The 12,982-nt window shown below is 34.9% G+C and overlaps 2 protein-coding genes across 2 annotated transcripts; one reads left to right on the top strand and one right to left on the bottom strand.

Moving 5' to 3' along the window:
• Positions 1–1,232: 1,232 nt before the first annotated feature.
• Positions 1,233–6,217, top strand: LOC142607813 (protein decapping 5). The gene is made up of 8 exons (XM_075779447.1): positions 1,233–1,614; positions 2,221–2,321; positions 2,910–2,981; positions 3,063–3,995; positions 4,817–4,882; positions 5,349–5,549; positions 5,654–5,764; positions 5,877–6,217. Exons 1-8 carry the CDS (start codon positions 1,407–1,409, stop codon positions 6,012–6,014), a joined length of 1,830 nt encoding a protein of 609 aa, XP_075635562.1. The 5' UTR covers positions 1,233–1,406; the 3' UTR covers positions 6,015–6,217.
• A 1,378-nt stretch (positions 6,218–7,595) lies between these two features.
• Positions 7,596–10,208, bottom strand: LOC142606982 (clavaminate synthase-like protein At3g21360). The gene is made up of 3 exons (XM_075778369.1): positions 9,843–10,208; positions 8,737–8,990; positions 7,596–7,941 (listed from the first exon to the last, which is right to left on the bottom strand). Exons 1-3 carry the CDS (start codon positions 10,206–10,208, stop codon positions 7,596–7,598), a joined length of 966 nt encoding a protein of 321 aa, XP_075634484.1.
• Between the last annotated feature and the right edge of the window lie 2,774 nt (positions 10,209–12,982).

The raw sequence follows: 12,982 nt of genomic DNA, 5'->3' as shown, positions 1-12,982 counted from the left end.
GATACAGAAGTGGTCCTCGGCTCACGTCCGATGAGGTCCATTGGCAATTATCATTCATTATTTACAAGTGTTTGCACACCATAGCCTGTTATTAAGTTCTCAATACCTCTAATCTAGATTTCAAGCCCATGCTCTACAAATTTCATTGTTTAAGGCTCATTGGGCCTGAGCCCATAATTGTCTTTGGATCCAGGTGCAATTGTGCACTTACATTTCCTATTAATTCAATCATGTGATTGCATTAGCCCCTTCTAAAAAAAAGAAAATGATTGCATTAGCTAATAAGTTATATAGTTCAATTTAAAAAAAAAAGTAACATCCATAACATTTTTTACAAATATTTTTATAACAAGTCACAGCTGGTTAGTTGTTTTACTCTACCAAAAACAACTCATAACAACATACCGTTTTAAATTGAGAAATGATATATCCACAATATTTTTACAACAAATCTCAAGTGGTAAGTTGCTGCTGGTTGTTATTTTTTGGGAAAAAAGTAATCTTAGTGTTATGTTCAAATTTGAACGAATAGCAACTAACCACCTATGATTTATTATAAAAATATTGTAGACGTATCATATCTCTTTTAAATTTATTATAAAAATATTACTGACATAGTACTTCTCTAAATTTAATTATCAAATATCACCGCAAAAAATGTTGTAACATTTTTTTTATATGATATTGGAAAATGCAATCACTCACTGTAATATATAATTACATACCTCTCCTTTTTCTTTTTCTTTTTTTATGAAAGCCAAATTCAATTAGAAAAGTTAAATTGGACTTAACTCTTAAGGTTTCTCATTGCCTAAGCATCTAGGTGTGCGTTGGATGGTGATGAAAAATTAAATTTATTTCACTATTTAACTTATTTTTGTTATTATTTATGAGTTTTATTGCACTTTTAACACTATTTATAGGCCTATTATACTATTTCAACTAATTTTTATCTTTATCTATAATACTTTTTACCAATAATTTTTTAATTTTAACAAAATAAATTGTACCTAAACCCAGTACAAGACCAATCCAGCGTTTGGGAACGCGTACAGGACCTTTTTACCTTTTATCCTTTTCCGTTAGCTCGAAAGTCCAAAAATCCCCACAAATTTCGCTTGCTACAAAAAGACCAACAAGTCCGAAATACGCCAGCTGGCACACCCCCATTGGCCATCCATCAAAATCACATAAGTATTAGTATTATACTATTATAGATCTCTCTTCTTTCCCTTCTTATTTTCACAAAACACAGGAACCGATAAAATCACAGAGAGACAGATAGAAACGCACACAGCAAAGCAAAGCAAAGCACACAGCACCCTCTCCCCCAAAACCAAAACCAAAACCAAAACCAAGAAAAGTTCAAAATCCAAACCCTACTCTCTCTTCGAGTCTTTGAAACCATGGCATCGGAAAGTGCATCGAAACCGAGCTCAGCCTCAGGCTCAGGCTCGGCCTCGGGCTCAGGCTCAGGCTCAGGCTCAGGCTCAGGCTCAGGGGCCGATTCGTACATAGGAAGCTTGATTAGCTTGACTTCAAAGAGTGAGATCAGATACGAAGGCGTTCTCTACAACATCAACACTGATGAGTCCAGTATCGGACTCCGAAACGGTACCGTTTTCGTTTTTTTCTCTCTCTAGGTCTAGCATTAGTGTCACATTCAAATACTTTGTGCAATTTCAACATATCGATTTTGTTGTTGAATTTGAATTGTGCTTGTTATCGATCACTTTACTGTTATTACTTATTAGTTAATCTAAACTAGTCGTCCTATACTTTGTTTAATTGAATTCTTGGATTCTTTGACTGTATATTGAAGGAATTTTCCGTCAAATTGGTTTTGGAGGAAAAAAATTTTGTTTGCGAAGTGAAAGGAGAATTAGATAAAGATTATTGTGAAGTTGAGAGTGTGGGTAGGAATACGGAGAAACAAAGGCGTTTTGCAAATCATCGGAAGATTTAATTTTTCGGTTTAGTTTAAAATGTGACCGAGTGTAAGTAAAAAAAATTGTTCCAAATTTTTATGATTTTTAGGTTCATGATGAGATAATCTTTGTATCGCTGTCAAGGTCTCTTATGATCTTGGAAATTCGAGCACTTTTTTGTTAGTAAATAGTTCTATTGTTATGTGCCATTATAATTTTTATATATATAAGATATGTTCGGGTGGATTGTTAATGCTGGTTTGTCTGTTTTTTTTTTTTTTTCATGTGGCAGTACGATCATTTGGAACGGAAGGGAGAAAAAAGGACGGCCCGCAAGTTCCTCCAGGCGACAAGATTTACGAATATATACTCTTCCGTGGGAGTGATATCAAGGTATCTTAGGTGTAAATGCCCTTTAGCTGCTCACAATGTTTGTCTATGATGTTTATTCAACTCCTAAGGCTCTGTAATTTCAATAGTTAATCATGCTTTTGGAAGAGATTTAATACACATCGTTTCTAGTGGTTCTTGTGTTAAACCTGCCCTTGAATGTTTCATTTGTTGAGTTCTTTAAAATATGCAGTTTTATCTATGCTTTGGTGTTTACTCTTAATGACCCCTTAAAAAGAGTAGTTAGTTTACCTTTTGGGTGTGCGTGGTGAGAATTTAAATTTCGAGTTAGATAATTCTCTAAATAGATCACAATGGAGTCGAGAATTACCAGATTTACAGAAGATGAGATGACAAACAATGAGAGGCCTAAGCTGTAATGTTTTTATGTTATAATTTATGGGTTTTAGCCTTTGGTTGGAATGACTGTGTTGCATGCTACATGCTGAGATTTTACATTTCTTAAAAAAAAAAAAAAAAAAAACTGAACAGATATTATCTCAATACTCAGCTTTGTACTTGGTATATTATGATGGTTAATATTTATGAAAGTAGAAAGACCCTGAACATCCTATAAGCTTCTTTTTGCAGGATTTACAGGTTAAATCTTCTCCACCTGTTCAGCCTCCACCACCTATAACCAATGATCCAGCTATTATACAGGTAATTGGAATGAAGGCCATTTGATCACTTTATTAATTAAATCAGGCTATGCCATTATAATTCTTTCTAACTTTTATGCAGTCTCATTATCCTCGCCCAGTTTCTACAGCTACAAGCTTGCCTCCTGCTGTTAGTGGGACTTTGACAGATCTTAATTCTCATACTGCCCAGTTGGGACTCCATGGTGGTGTGCCTTTGTATCAACCGAATCTAGGTTCTTGGGCAGCTACACCACCTCCTCCTAGTGCAAATGGTGGTGGCCTGGCGATGCCAATGTATTGGCAAGGATACTATGGCCCCCCAAATGGACTCCCTCATTTGCATCAGCAATCTTTGCTTCGTCCACCACCAGGGCTTTCAATCCCTTCTTCAATGCAGCAGCCAATGCAATATCCTAATTTTAACGCCTCTCTACCCACCGGGGCTTCAAACTTACCTGACGTTCCGTCTTTGTTTCCTCCTGCTAGCTCTAGTTCCCTGAATTTAAGCTCCAGTTCTTTAGCTCAATTAACTTTGCCATCCACTCTGCCTCCTGTGCCTTCGGCTACATTAGCTTCTGAAACATTAGGAAACTCAGTGCCTAACAAGGCACCACATATTATTGGCCTTCCATCAGTCACACTTAGTTCTAGTTTGACATCTCTGACTCCTTTAGCTACATCTAGTCCGGATATAAGTGCTATTGTACCACCAATAATCTCCAACAAGCCTAATGCAATTTCTGGTCCAACCTTGTCATATCAAACCTTGTCTCAATCTACCTCGTCTATTGTTGGGACATCCAACTCTATTCGTACAGAAACACCAGCTCCCTCGTTGATAACTCCAGGTCAGCTGTTGCAGTCTGTACCTACTGCAGCTTCTTCGCCTCAAACTTCACAAACAGCACATAAAGATGTAGAGGTGGTTCAAGTATCTTCTTCGTCATCATCATCAGAACCAACAGTGCCAGTTTCAGCTGAAGCTCAGCCACCAATACTGCCATTACCTGTACCTTCACGAGTTGTTCATAAGGTGATTGTGTTACATATATCCGTGTGTATCCATTACCCTTGGGCTTGTGCCAAATATCCATAGGCTTGGTAGCTTAGTTTATATTGCGTGGGCTTGGTTTGATTTTGAATTGATTATTTTAAGATTACAGGGTACAGGTTCCACCCTCCCCCTTGAACCTTGGTTGCCAGCTAACAAGCTTTATCTTTTTCATTATTTTTCATGAGGTTGTTCATAATGTTTGAGAGATTAATGCACTAGTAAGAAAGAGTGAGTTGATTCAAGTTAAGGAATGAAACAAGGCCAAGGAAGATCAAAAATCACATTAGTAGAAGTAGTTAAAAAGGACATGTCAATTAAGGAAGTAACAGAGACACTGACTTCGGATAGAATAAAATGGGGAAAAAAAGAATACATGTGGCCAACCGGACTAATCTATTCAGGATTCATAACTGACCTCAAAATTTTGGGACTAAGGTGAATCTGTCTGCTGTGGGTTTGAAGCAAGCCGCTAAAGCTTTGTAAATTGTTGCTGTTTTTGCTTGGTTGCTCTATGGTTTATGGTTCATGGGAAATTTACTGTTGGTTGTGCGAAGACTCACAATTTGCTATATATGCCAAGCCCATTTAGTCGTTTTTTTCCTAATGTGAATTTAATTGAACTTAGTCCTTTCTATACTGCACAATGATGACATATTTTTTGTTAAGTCACAACAGTCCTAACAAATTTGAACCTATGGTGTTCCGAAATCTGAGTTTGTGTTGATTTCTTGCTTATCATATTTTCTATATACCCTTGTATTGATGAGGTTGCTGACATGTATGTCTCTCTTTCTTCCCAGCCCAATGGAACTCCTTACCAACATCGTCATGTTTACAGGGGACGTGATAGAGGAAGAGGAATGGGGGTAATTTTGTTGTTTACATTTACATTTTAAAATTAAGTTGGGTGTCTGTATGTTGATCAAGCTTACAACCTGAAAATTCGTATTAATAGTTATAATATTGAATTAGTTGAGTGGACAGTTCCACTTCTTATGGTTCAAGAATTTGGTCCAAATAACAATCTTTTATTGCTCAAATTTGGGAGTGGTGACTTGTTGAATATAATGCTGGAGATGGTGTTTAGAGAGTAAAGATTTTGAAATTGGCTTTGGACACTGAATGGCATTTCAAAATAAATATTTAAAGCTTAAGATATTTTTTGATGTGAGACTTATGTGTTTTGTGTATTAAAATTTTAATCCATCACATAAGATCAATGTACTGTCTCCCCAATCATCTCAATTTACACAATATCACAGTAATTTTTATTGAGTAGTTGCTTTCATTGAATGGGGAGTTCGACATGAAAGCTGAACATTTTCTGTGCAGAGTTCACGTCCAGTAACAAAATTCACTGAAGATTTTGATTTCATTGCCATGAATGAGAAATTTAAGAAGGATGAAGTGTGGGGTCATCTTGGTAAGAGTAGTAAATCTCATTCAAAGGACAAAGAAGGGGATGAAAATTTTAGTGATGAAGATGATACCCAGGATGAAGACGATGGTCAATCATCCAAGTTACTAGAAAAGGTAAGATTTACTGTCTTGTTTCACACTGGTTAAATTGAGTTCTGTTAAGAATAACTTGTTTTGCGCTTCTTACTTGATTATAATTTATTTCTTTATGTTTGCAGCCTGTCTATAATAAGGATGATTTCTTTGATTCTCTCTCCTCCAATGCTCTTGACCATGAATCACATAATGGAAGGACTAGATTCTCTGAGCAAATGAAGATAGACACAGAGGTAATGTGTGCTTTGATGTCTCTCCAAGTTTTGAGGATTATGTGCAATATGTTCGACTTGGCCAAAATTTCATTAAAAAATGTTTAATATGTTTGCTTGATTGTATGCACAGACGTTTGGTGATTTCGCAAGGTATCGGGGTGGTCGAGGAGGTCGGGGGCGTGGTGGTCGTTCTCGTGGTGGTTACTATGGAAGGGGGTATGGCTACGGTGGGAGGGGCCGGGGGCGGACCATTAGTCGGGCCTTATAGATGGCACTTGAGACGTTTGAAATGTTATAGTTGGTAAATATAAAGCCTTTATGCTCACGGCAGCAAACTGGTTTAGGGATGTGCTTGTTATGGTTGTGCGTTTTAGTTTTGATTGTCCTGAAAATAAAGAGTAGGATTTGTCTTAATCTGTTTCCTGCATTCAGCAGTCCTTTAATGGAGGTAACGAATTTTTTTGCTTTCAATTTGGAGAAATACTTTTGCCACCTAAGGTCCACCTCATCAGGCATTAGAAGTTCAACGTTTTCACAATCAGTTTTTATATGGCCACGCACTTTTTCACAGTTTAATGACGTGTAATTACTTTCTCATAAATCTATCCTTTTTTCTTTATAATTCAGTCACTCATGTTAGGATTTTTGCAAGAGTTGTGTCCATAGAATTTCTCTTTTACAATTAGCAGTTTTATTTTTTTATTTTTAAATGAGATTGCTTCAGAATAGTGCTCCCCCTCCTCTTAGTGATAGGTCCCTTGTACAATGCTAAGAGGCTTAGTGAGTATGGTTTATTAGTATCCACCATTTCATTCCAATTTCTGATGGCTCATAATTGATCACACAATGTATTCATCATTGAAGGCCTCGGTTGATGATGGTACAATGTCAACAAATTGCATTTTCAGGGTTACATCTTGGGTGGGGGGCGCTGAGAGTTGAGGTCTTTCAAGGAGTTCAGAAAGATGATGAGCTTTTAGTGATTCTTAGAATAAGCAAAATCGGATCAACTACCTGTTTAAATAAGATTGAAAATTTATGCTTTCTTGTGGTGGAAGATAAGATACGACCAAAGAATTCCAAAGATAAGATTGAAAATTTATGCTTTCTTGTGGTGGAAGATAAGACAAGACCAAAGAATTCCAAAGTATTTCTTGGGCTGGGCACTTGTAATTGAACAAACAACAAAAAATACCAAAAGAACAATGAGGTGATAACTAGATGTTTAATCCCTTATGGCATGTTTGGGAGTTTAGAGAGGGAGGAGAGTAGAGGGGAGTAGAGGGGAGGGAAGTAGTGGGGAGGAGAGTAGAGGAGAATGATTACCCTCCACCTTGTTTGGATGTTTTTATAATTAGTAAGGGGGAAGGAAGTAATTAGCCATTCCCCTTGTTTTTAACATTGTAATTTTATAAATATAATAAGGGTAAATTAGGTAATTTATTTTATCAATAATTTTATATGCTCTACTCTCCCTCTAAATCTCTCCAATTTTGGGGAATTAAAAATGAGGGGGTTGGAGGTAGTTGAAACCTCTTCAAACCCCTCCAAACCCCTCCCCCTCCTTCCTTAAAAAACTCCCAAACAAGGTAATTGAATTACTCCCCTTCTCTCTACTCTACTCCCCCTCCTTTTTTAAACATCCAAACAGGCCATTAAAGTCCTGCAGCACGAACTAGTGGCAGAACTCGGAATTTCTTTTATGCAACAACAAATTGTGTCACACGAGTTATTATAAACAGGCAGATGTGGAATAATGTGAGAGGATTTATCACACGACATATAAATTTGCACTGTGAAAAGGCCTCACAACGCACACAATTATTGATAGAGCCACAAGCGAAACAAACTACTTGGTTGTGGCAACCAGGACTCTTCTAGGAGGAAGAGAAGGCCTTCTTCCATGAAGCAAAGCCATGTTATCAAAGAAGAGAACATCTCCCTTTTCCCACTTGAATTGGATGCTCTCTTCTTCGATGATTTCTTCACATCTCTTGACTACATGTTCCGGTAATTCTGTTCCGTCTGCCATCATGGCTGAGCTATGTTCCTTTCCATGCATGCCAACTACGGTGTTAAACCACATCCTCCTTCCTTTTCTTCCATCAAACACCTTTATTAGAGATCGTGGGCCCAATGTTGCCCGAACCGCACCATTTGGTAGCCACTCCAAGTCCATGCCAAGAGCATTGGCCCTATAATAAAATTTTACATGTGAGACTTGAATTACAAGTGCTTTACCATTATAAAGATGGTACCGAATTCAGGAGAAGGATCCTCTGCATTTGCTTAATTTGAAATGGAGAGTGCATTTCATATTAAGAATTTGATAGTTAATAAAAGTCATCTAATTCAAAATCAGTTAGCATTCCTTATTTGGTGTAATAGAATTCTAAATGATGTGGCACCATGCATAGTCTTACATTCTTGAAAATGAAATTTGAAACATGAAATGAACCCTATTCAATTTGAGCCAAACAGAAAAGATCTTGATCCCTAAAACCATGCAGTCAAAACTTTCCTGCCAGATTACTTATGTGTATGTAGTCCTTATAACTTGTTCTTAGAATCATGCATAGGCTATTTTAACTAAAACTAGACTCAAGGAAAAAGCTAACGAACATGGGTTCTGAATATTTGATTTATGCCAAGAGGCAAGAGCTGTCATATTCTGCAAGAGCATGCATTCCACCTATGTTGAAAACTAGAGATGAGCTGCATGTAACTAATCAATAGGTTTAAGGACAATTTTTTCATAAATGCTAACATGACTTGTTGTAATTGATGTATAATAAAAGTGATGTCAGTGGTAAAACTGGGTGAAAGTAATGTTACTCCAATCACAACATGTCATATTAGTAGTACTGAAAAATATTGTCTCTCTTGTATTACTCAAAAACCTATATATATATATGAGCACACTAACGGACAACATCATTACAAAACTAGAAAGTGATAGCTTCTTTATGCATGTAGATCATTGTCTGTACCTTCTATCAGCTTCTGCACAATCCGATGTTCCAAAAGTATCTTCCAAGCCTCTACCTCTCATGGAGGATGTATCATTCTTGCTAAGAGCCGTGAATGTGTACTTTAACCCCTTCTCCTCTATTTCCTCCACAGCTTCTGGAAACTCCTCTAGCATCCTTTCTGTTACTCGGAAGCTAGGAACAAAGGGTGTCTCTCCACCTTCAGGGGGTGGTATCTCACTGAAAAGTATTACTTTTTTTGGACACTCCTTAATCTGGTTGGTTAGACATAATAAAGTTTAGCAAATGGCACATTCTATTATTTGTCCAACTCTTTCAAATTAACATCAAAATTATACATTTGCAATCTCCAATTAGATGTGTAAGAGACATAATTAAGATGAAATAAAATGTTGAGTTTACTCCATATTTACTCTCTAATCAATTCAGTGCATAGTCTGCTTCATCCTCAAAATACATCATCACTGCTTGACTCGTTATATTTATATATTGCACATCGGCTATGATTTAATATGAAATGCTAGTTTCCTAGGAGTTAAAAAGTAGTGATTGATGCATCAAAATAAATAAAAGAAGTGGTTGGTGCTGAGGTATAGTACTCTTGGACCCAGCTTATATGGACCAAAAATAACAATAATGTCTTATGAACTCAATACGACGATGACTTTCTCCTTCATGGCAAACTAATTAACCACAACAACTGTGTTCTTAAAGTGCTTTGATGTCTCATTTTTAGCTGGGGCTCATGTGTAACAGCTGGAAATGACACTTTAGACCTTGTAGTTTTATATTTTAACTTAAAATTTGATTGTGGATTTCCAAACTTTTAGTTAGTTCAACTGACAAAGTCTTTTGGTCATTGAATAAGAGATTTAAAATTGAATCATGTCTACACAAAAAATAAACTAATTGGTGTATTAACTTAATAATATAAAGCAATCAACATAGAGTAATGCCATATGTTCAAACTATCATATTCAGTCAAAGAAAAAAGTTGGGATTTGGCTAGGTAGAGAAGGTATATTCTATAGCTATTAAGAGGCAGAAATAAATCACTTTTAACCAAAACTCCCTTTCTTAGACTATCATATATATATGTGACTTACCAAAACCATTTCGTGGTGGTAGTAAATGAACTCAGAGAGGGGTCCCTCGTTGGCTGTCCAAACTCGTTTGTAAACATGTGTTCGAGGTGCTGGCCCCACATAATGAATGTCTTCCCAGCCAAAAATTTCTAGGATTTCATTGAAATCCTCAGCTTTCTCAACGTTGTAACCTCTAAGGAGGACAGCACTGTTGTTGATGATCATTTGCTCGACCCAGTCCTTGTTTTCCTTGAGAGCAAAGAGAAGGGATTCCAAGTCACCCTTGTTCGGCTCTGGAGGTTGTAAAACTAGTGGCATGATTTCACCATGCACTACTTTTTGGCCTTGACATTTTCCTTCCTTGAAGGCCTTGCTAGAGAATTCCATTCCTCTCTAAATGTTTGTCACTGCTTTAGGATTTTTCACTTCAATTGGGATTATGTTTCACACTCCTAGTTTGCTTATATATAGTGGTGAATTAATGGTTATTATCGTTTAGGGAGTTGTTTACAAAGCTTGGAATCAACGTGGGTTTGGTTTCTTCATCGGCCTGTTTAATGGAGATTCTTTATATGTCTTTTTGTGAAGGGTTTGAATTTTGTTTGGTTTTGGTGAACACTTGGCTTATGCAGCCCCCTACAAACAGAAGGAAGTGGCTTTTTTTTTTTTTGGTCACAATTCATTTGGCATTGTTTACTTAATTTATATATGATGGCCTCAAATTACCACCAAATTATTTTACATAGACTTTTGAGATTGATTTTTTTGAAGAAGTTAAATAATTAATCTTGGTTTGACATTAGCTGATGTTGAAGTTAGATGGTTACTAATACCAAATCTTTTATATATATATATATATATATATATATATATATATATATATTAGTGGTAGTATTAAATTTTACGCTGTCCTGCCAAGTTAGGGGAGGATGTTAAGGCAGTTGGCCATAGTTAACAGTATGATAGAATATTTTTTGGAAAAGTGAGAGTAAATAGTATCAATAAAATTCTTTTGAAAAGTATGTTTCAAAAGCCAAAAGTTAATAGTAATATATATTAGTTGTGCCGGACAATGAGTGTTAGGATGACAATGATTGTGTTGGAGAATATTGTGGTAGGAGGATAGCATGCTACGGACAATTTTGGACCAAAGCAAAGACTTGGTCAAAAGCCTAATGCAAAGAATGTTTTTTTGAGTTTTAGCATCCGTAGGACATTCTTTGGTGAAGATATGCTTTTCACTAAGGTTTTTGTCATCATGCAAGTAGTCAACAAAAGAGATATTCATATTGTCAGGGTAGCTATCATTTATCAGGACACTGTCACAATTGGCAATTATTGTTGGCAACCAATGAGCATAGAGTTGTCCACCAGTCTTCTTAGAGCTATCTTTTTGTTTAATGGAGTTAAGATGTTTATTAACATTATCAATATGAGTTTCACACTTTGAACAAAATTTGAATTTTACTTTCTGTCCAAAAGGATCAGTAGTAATTCTATCATCTTCAGTAAGAAAATGGTACAAAGAATCAATAAAAGGCAAACCAAGAATCACTTTATCAGTCATGTTTTTAACAAGTACAGAGGGGATCTTAAAGCAAACATTATCATGACAAACATGAGCATTATTTAATTCATACTTGATTTTCATTTTAGTTCCATTAGCAGAAACTAATCTTTCAGTAGATTTTTCAAAATATTTAGAAGGAATCAGTCCTTCTTGAATACAATTAACATCAACACCAGAATCAATCATAGCAACAACATCAAAAGCATAATCATGAGAAACAACAATTTTGACTTTAGTGTACCATTTGGGCAGCATATATTTAACAAGAGACAATTGATTGTCAATCAAATTAATCAAGGTATATGTGTGTGTATATATATATATATATATATATATATATATACACACACACACACAGGGGATTGGATCTAAGTTACACCTGGTGTAACATTGCTTAAAGTTACATTAGATTAGATGCAAATTTTGACAAATTTACCATTAGATTACATTATTTTTGTATATTCTCTATGTTTGCAAAATTTTAAGGTGATAAAAAATTAATAGTCATGTCATCAATCAATTTTTTAAATTCAAATTTTTGTAGTTTGAAATTATGTATAAAAGATGAGTTTATGGATCAAATGGTAAATTACATTCAATCGGCATAAAAAATGGCATGCATGTTAAGAACATATAGAAAATGTAATTCAATGATTGGATTTTCAAAATATGAATTTTATAACAAGTTATTAGGTGATGTAACTGAAGTTTCCAACTAATGGTGTGTGTGTGTATATATGTATATATAGGGTTAAGTTCAAGTTACGCCTGGTGTAACTATAAGTAATGTTACACCACTCAATAACTTGTTATTGAATTAATATTTTAAAAATCCAACCATTGAATTACATATTTTATATGTTCTTAACATGCATGACAATTTTCATATCAATCGGATGCTATTTATCATTTGATCCTTAAACTCATCTTTTATGTATTATTTTAAACTACAAAAATTTGAATTTTAACAATTGATTAATAACATGATTATTAATCTTTGATTACCTTGAAATTTTGTAAGCATGGAGAATATACAAAGATAATGTAATCTAATGGTGGATTTGTCAATATTCACATCCAATTAAAAGATATTGAGTAATGTAATATTGGTAGGTGTAATATTACACTAGGTGTAACTTGAACCTAACCCATATATATATATATATATATATATATATATATATATATATATATATATATATATATAAAGTTCATTCTAAAAGTTTTTTTTTTTTGGGATACATTTTTAGTTAAGGTTGGGAGATTTGAATCCTAAATATTTTGAAAAAAAATACTAACTAGTTAAGTTACAAAACTCTTGACCGTTCGTTATAAAGGTTTCAGAGTTTAATGAGTAAAGTGAAATAGGTAAATGACAAAATATGTAAAAAAATACTAGAGTACAAGAAGCTTGTTAAAATTATGATCCTACCAAAATTAAAATTGGCGGAAGGCTATTCAAATAATCTATCTTGAAATAAGTTTAATATAAACTATTTTGTAAAGGGTTTCTACTATTCAAATAATCTATCTTGAAATAAGAAAGAAATAATAAACACAAGGCTATGTAGGAGTGTAGACAAAGTCATTA

This window comes from Castanea sativa, chromosome 8, assembly GCF_040712315.1.
Source record: "Castanea sativa cultivar Marrone di Chiusa Pesio chromosome 8, ASM4071231v1".
NCBI classification, from domain to species: Eukaryota; Viridiplantae; Streptophyta; class Magnoliopsida; order Fagales; family Fagaceae; genus Castanea; species Castanea sativa.
Note: the sequence above shows the minus strand (reverse complement) of the source record. Positions and strands in the feature narration are given on the sequence as shown.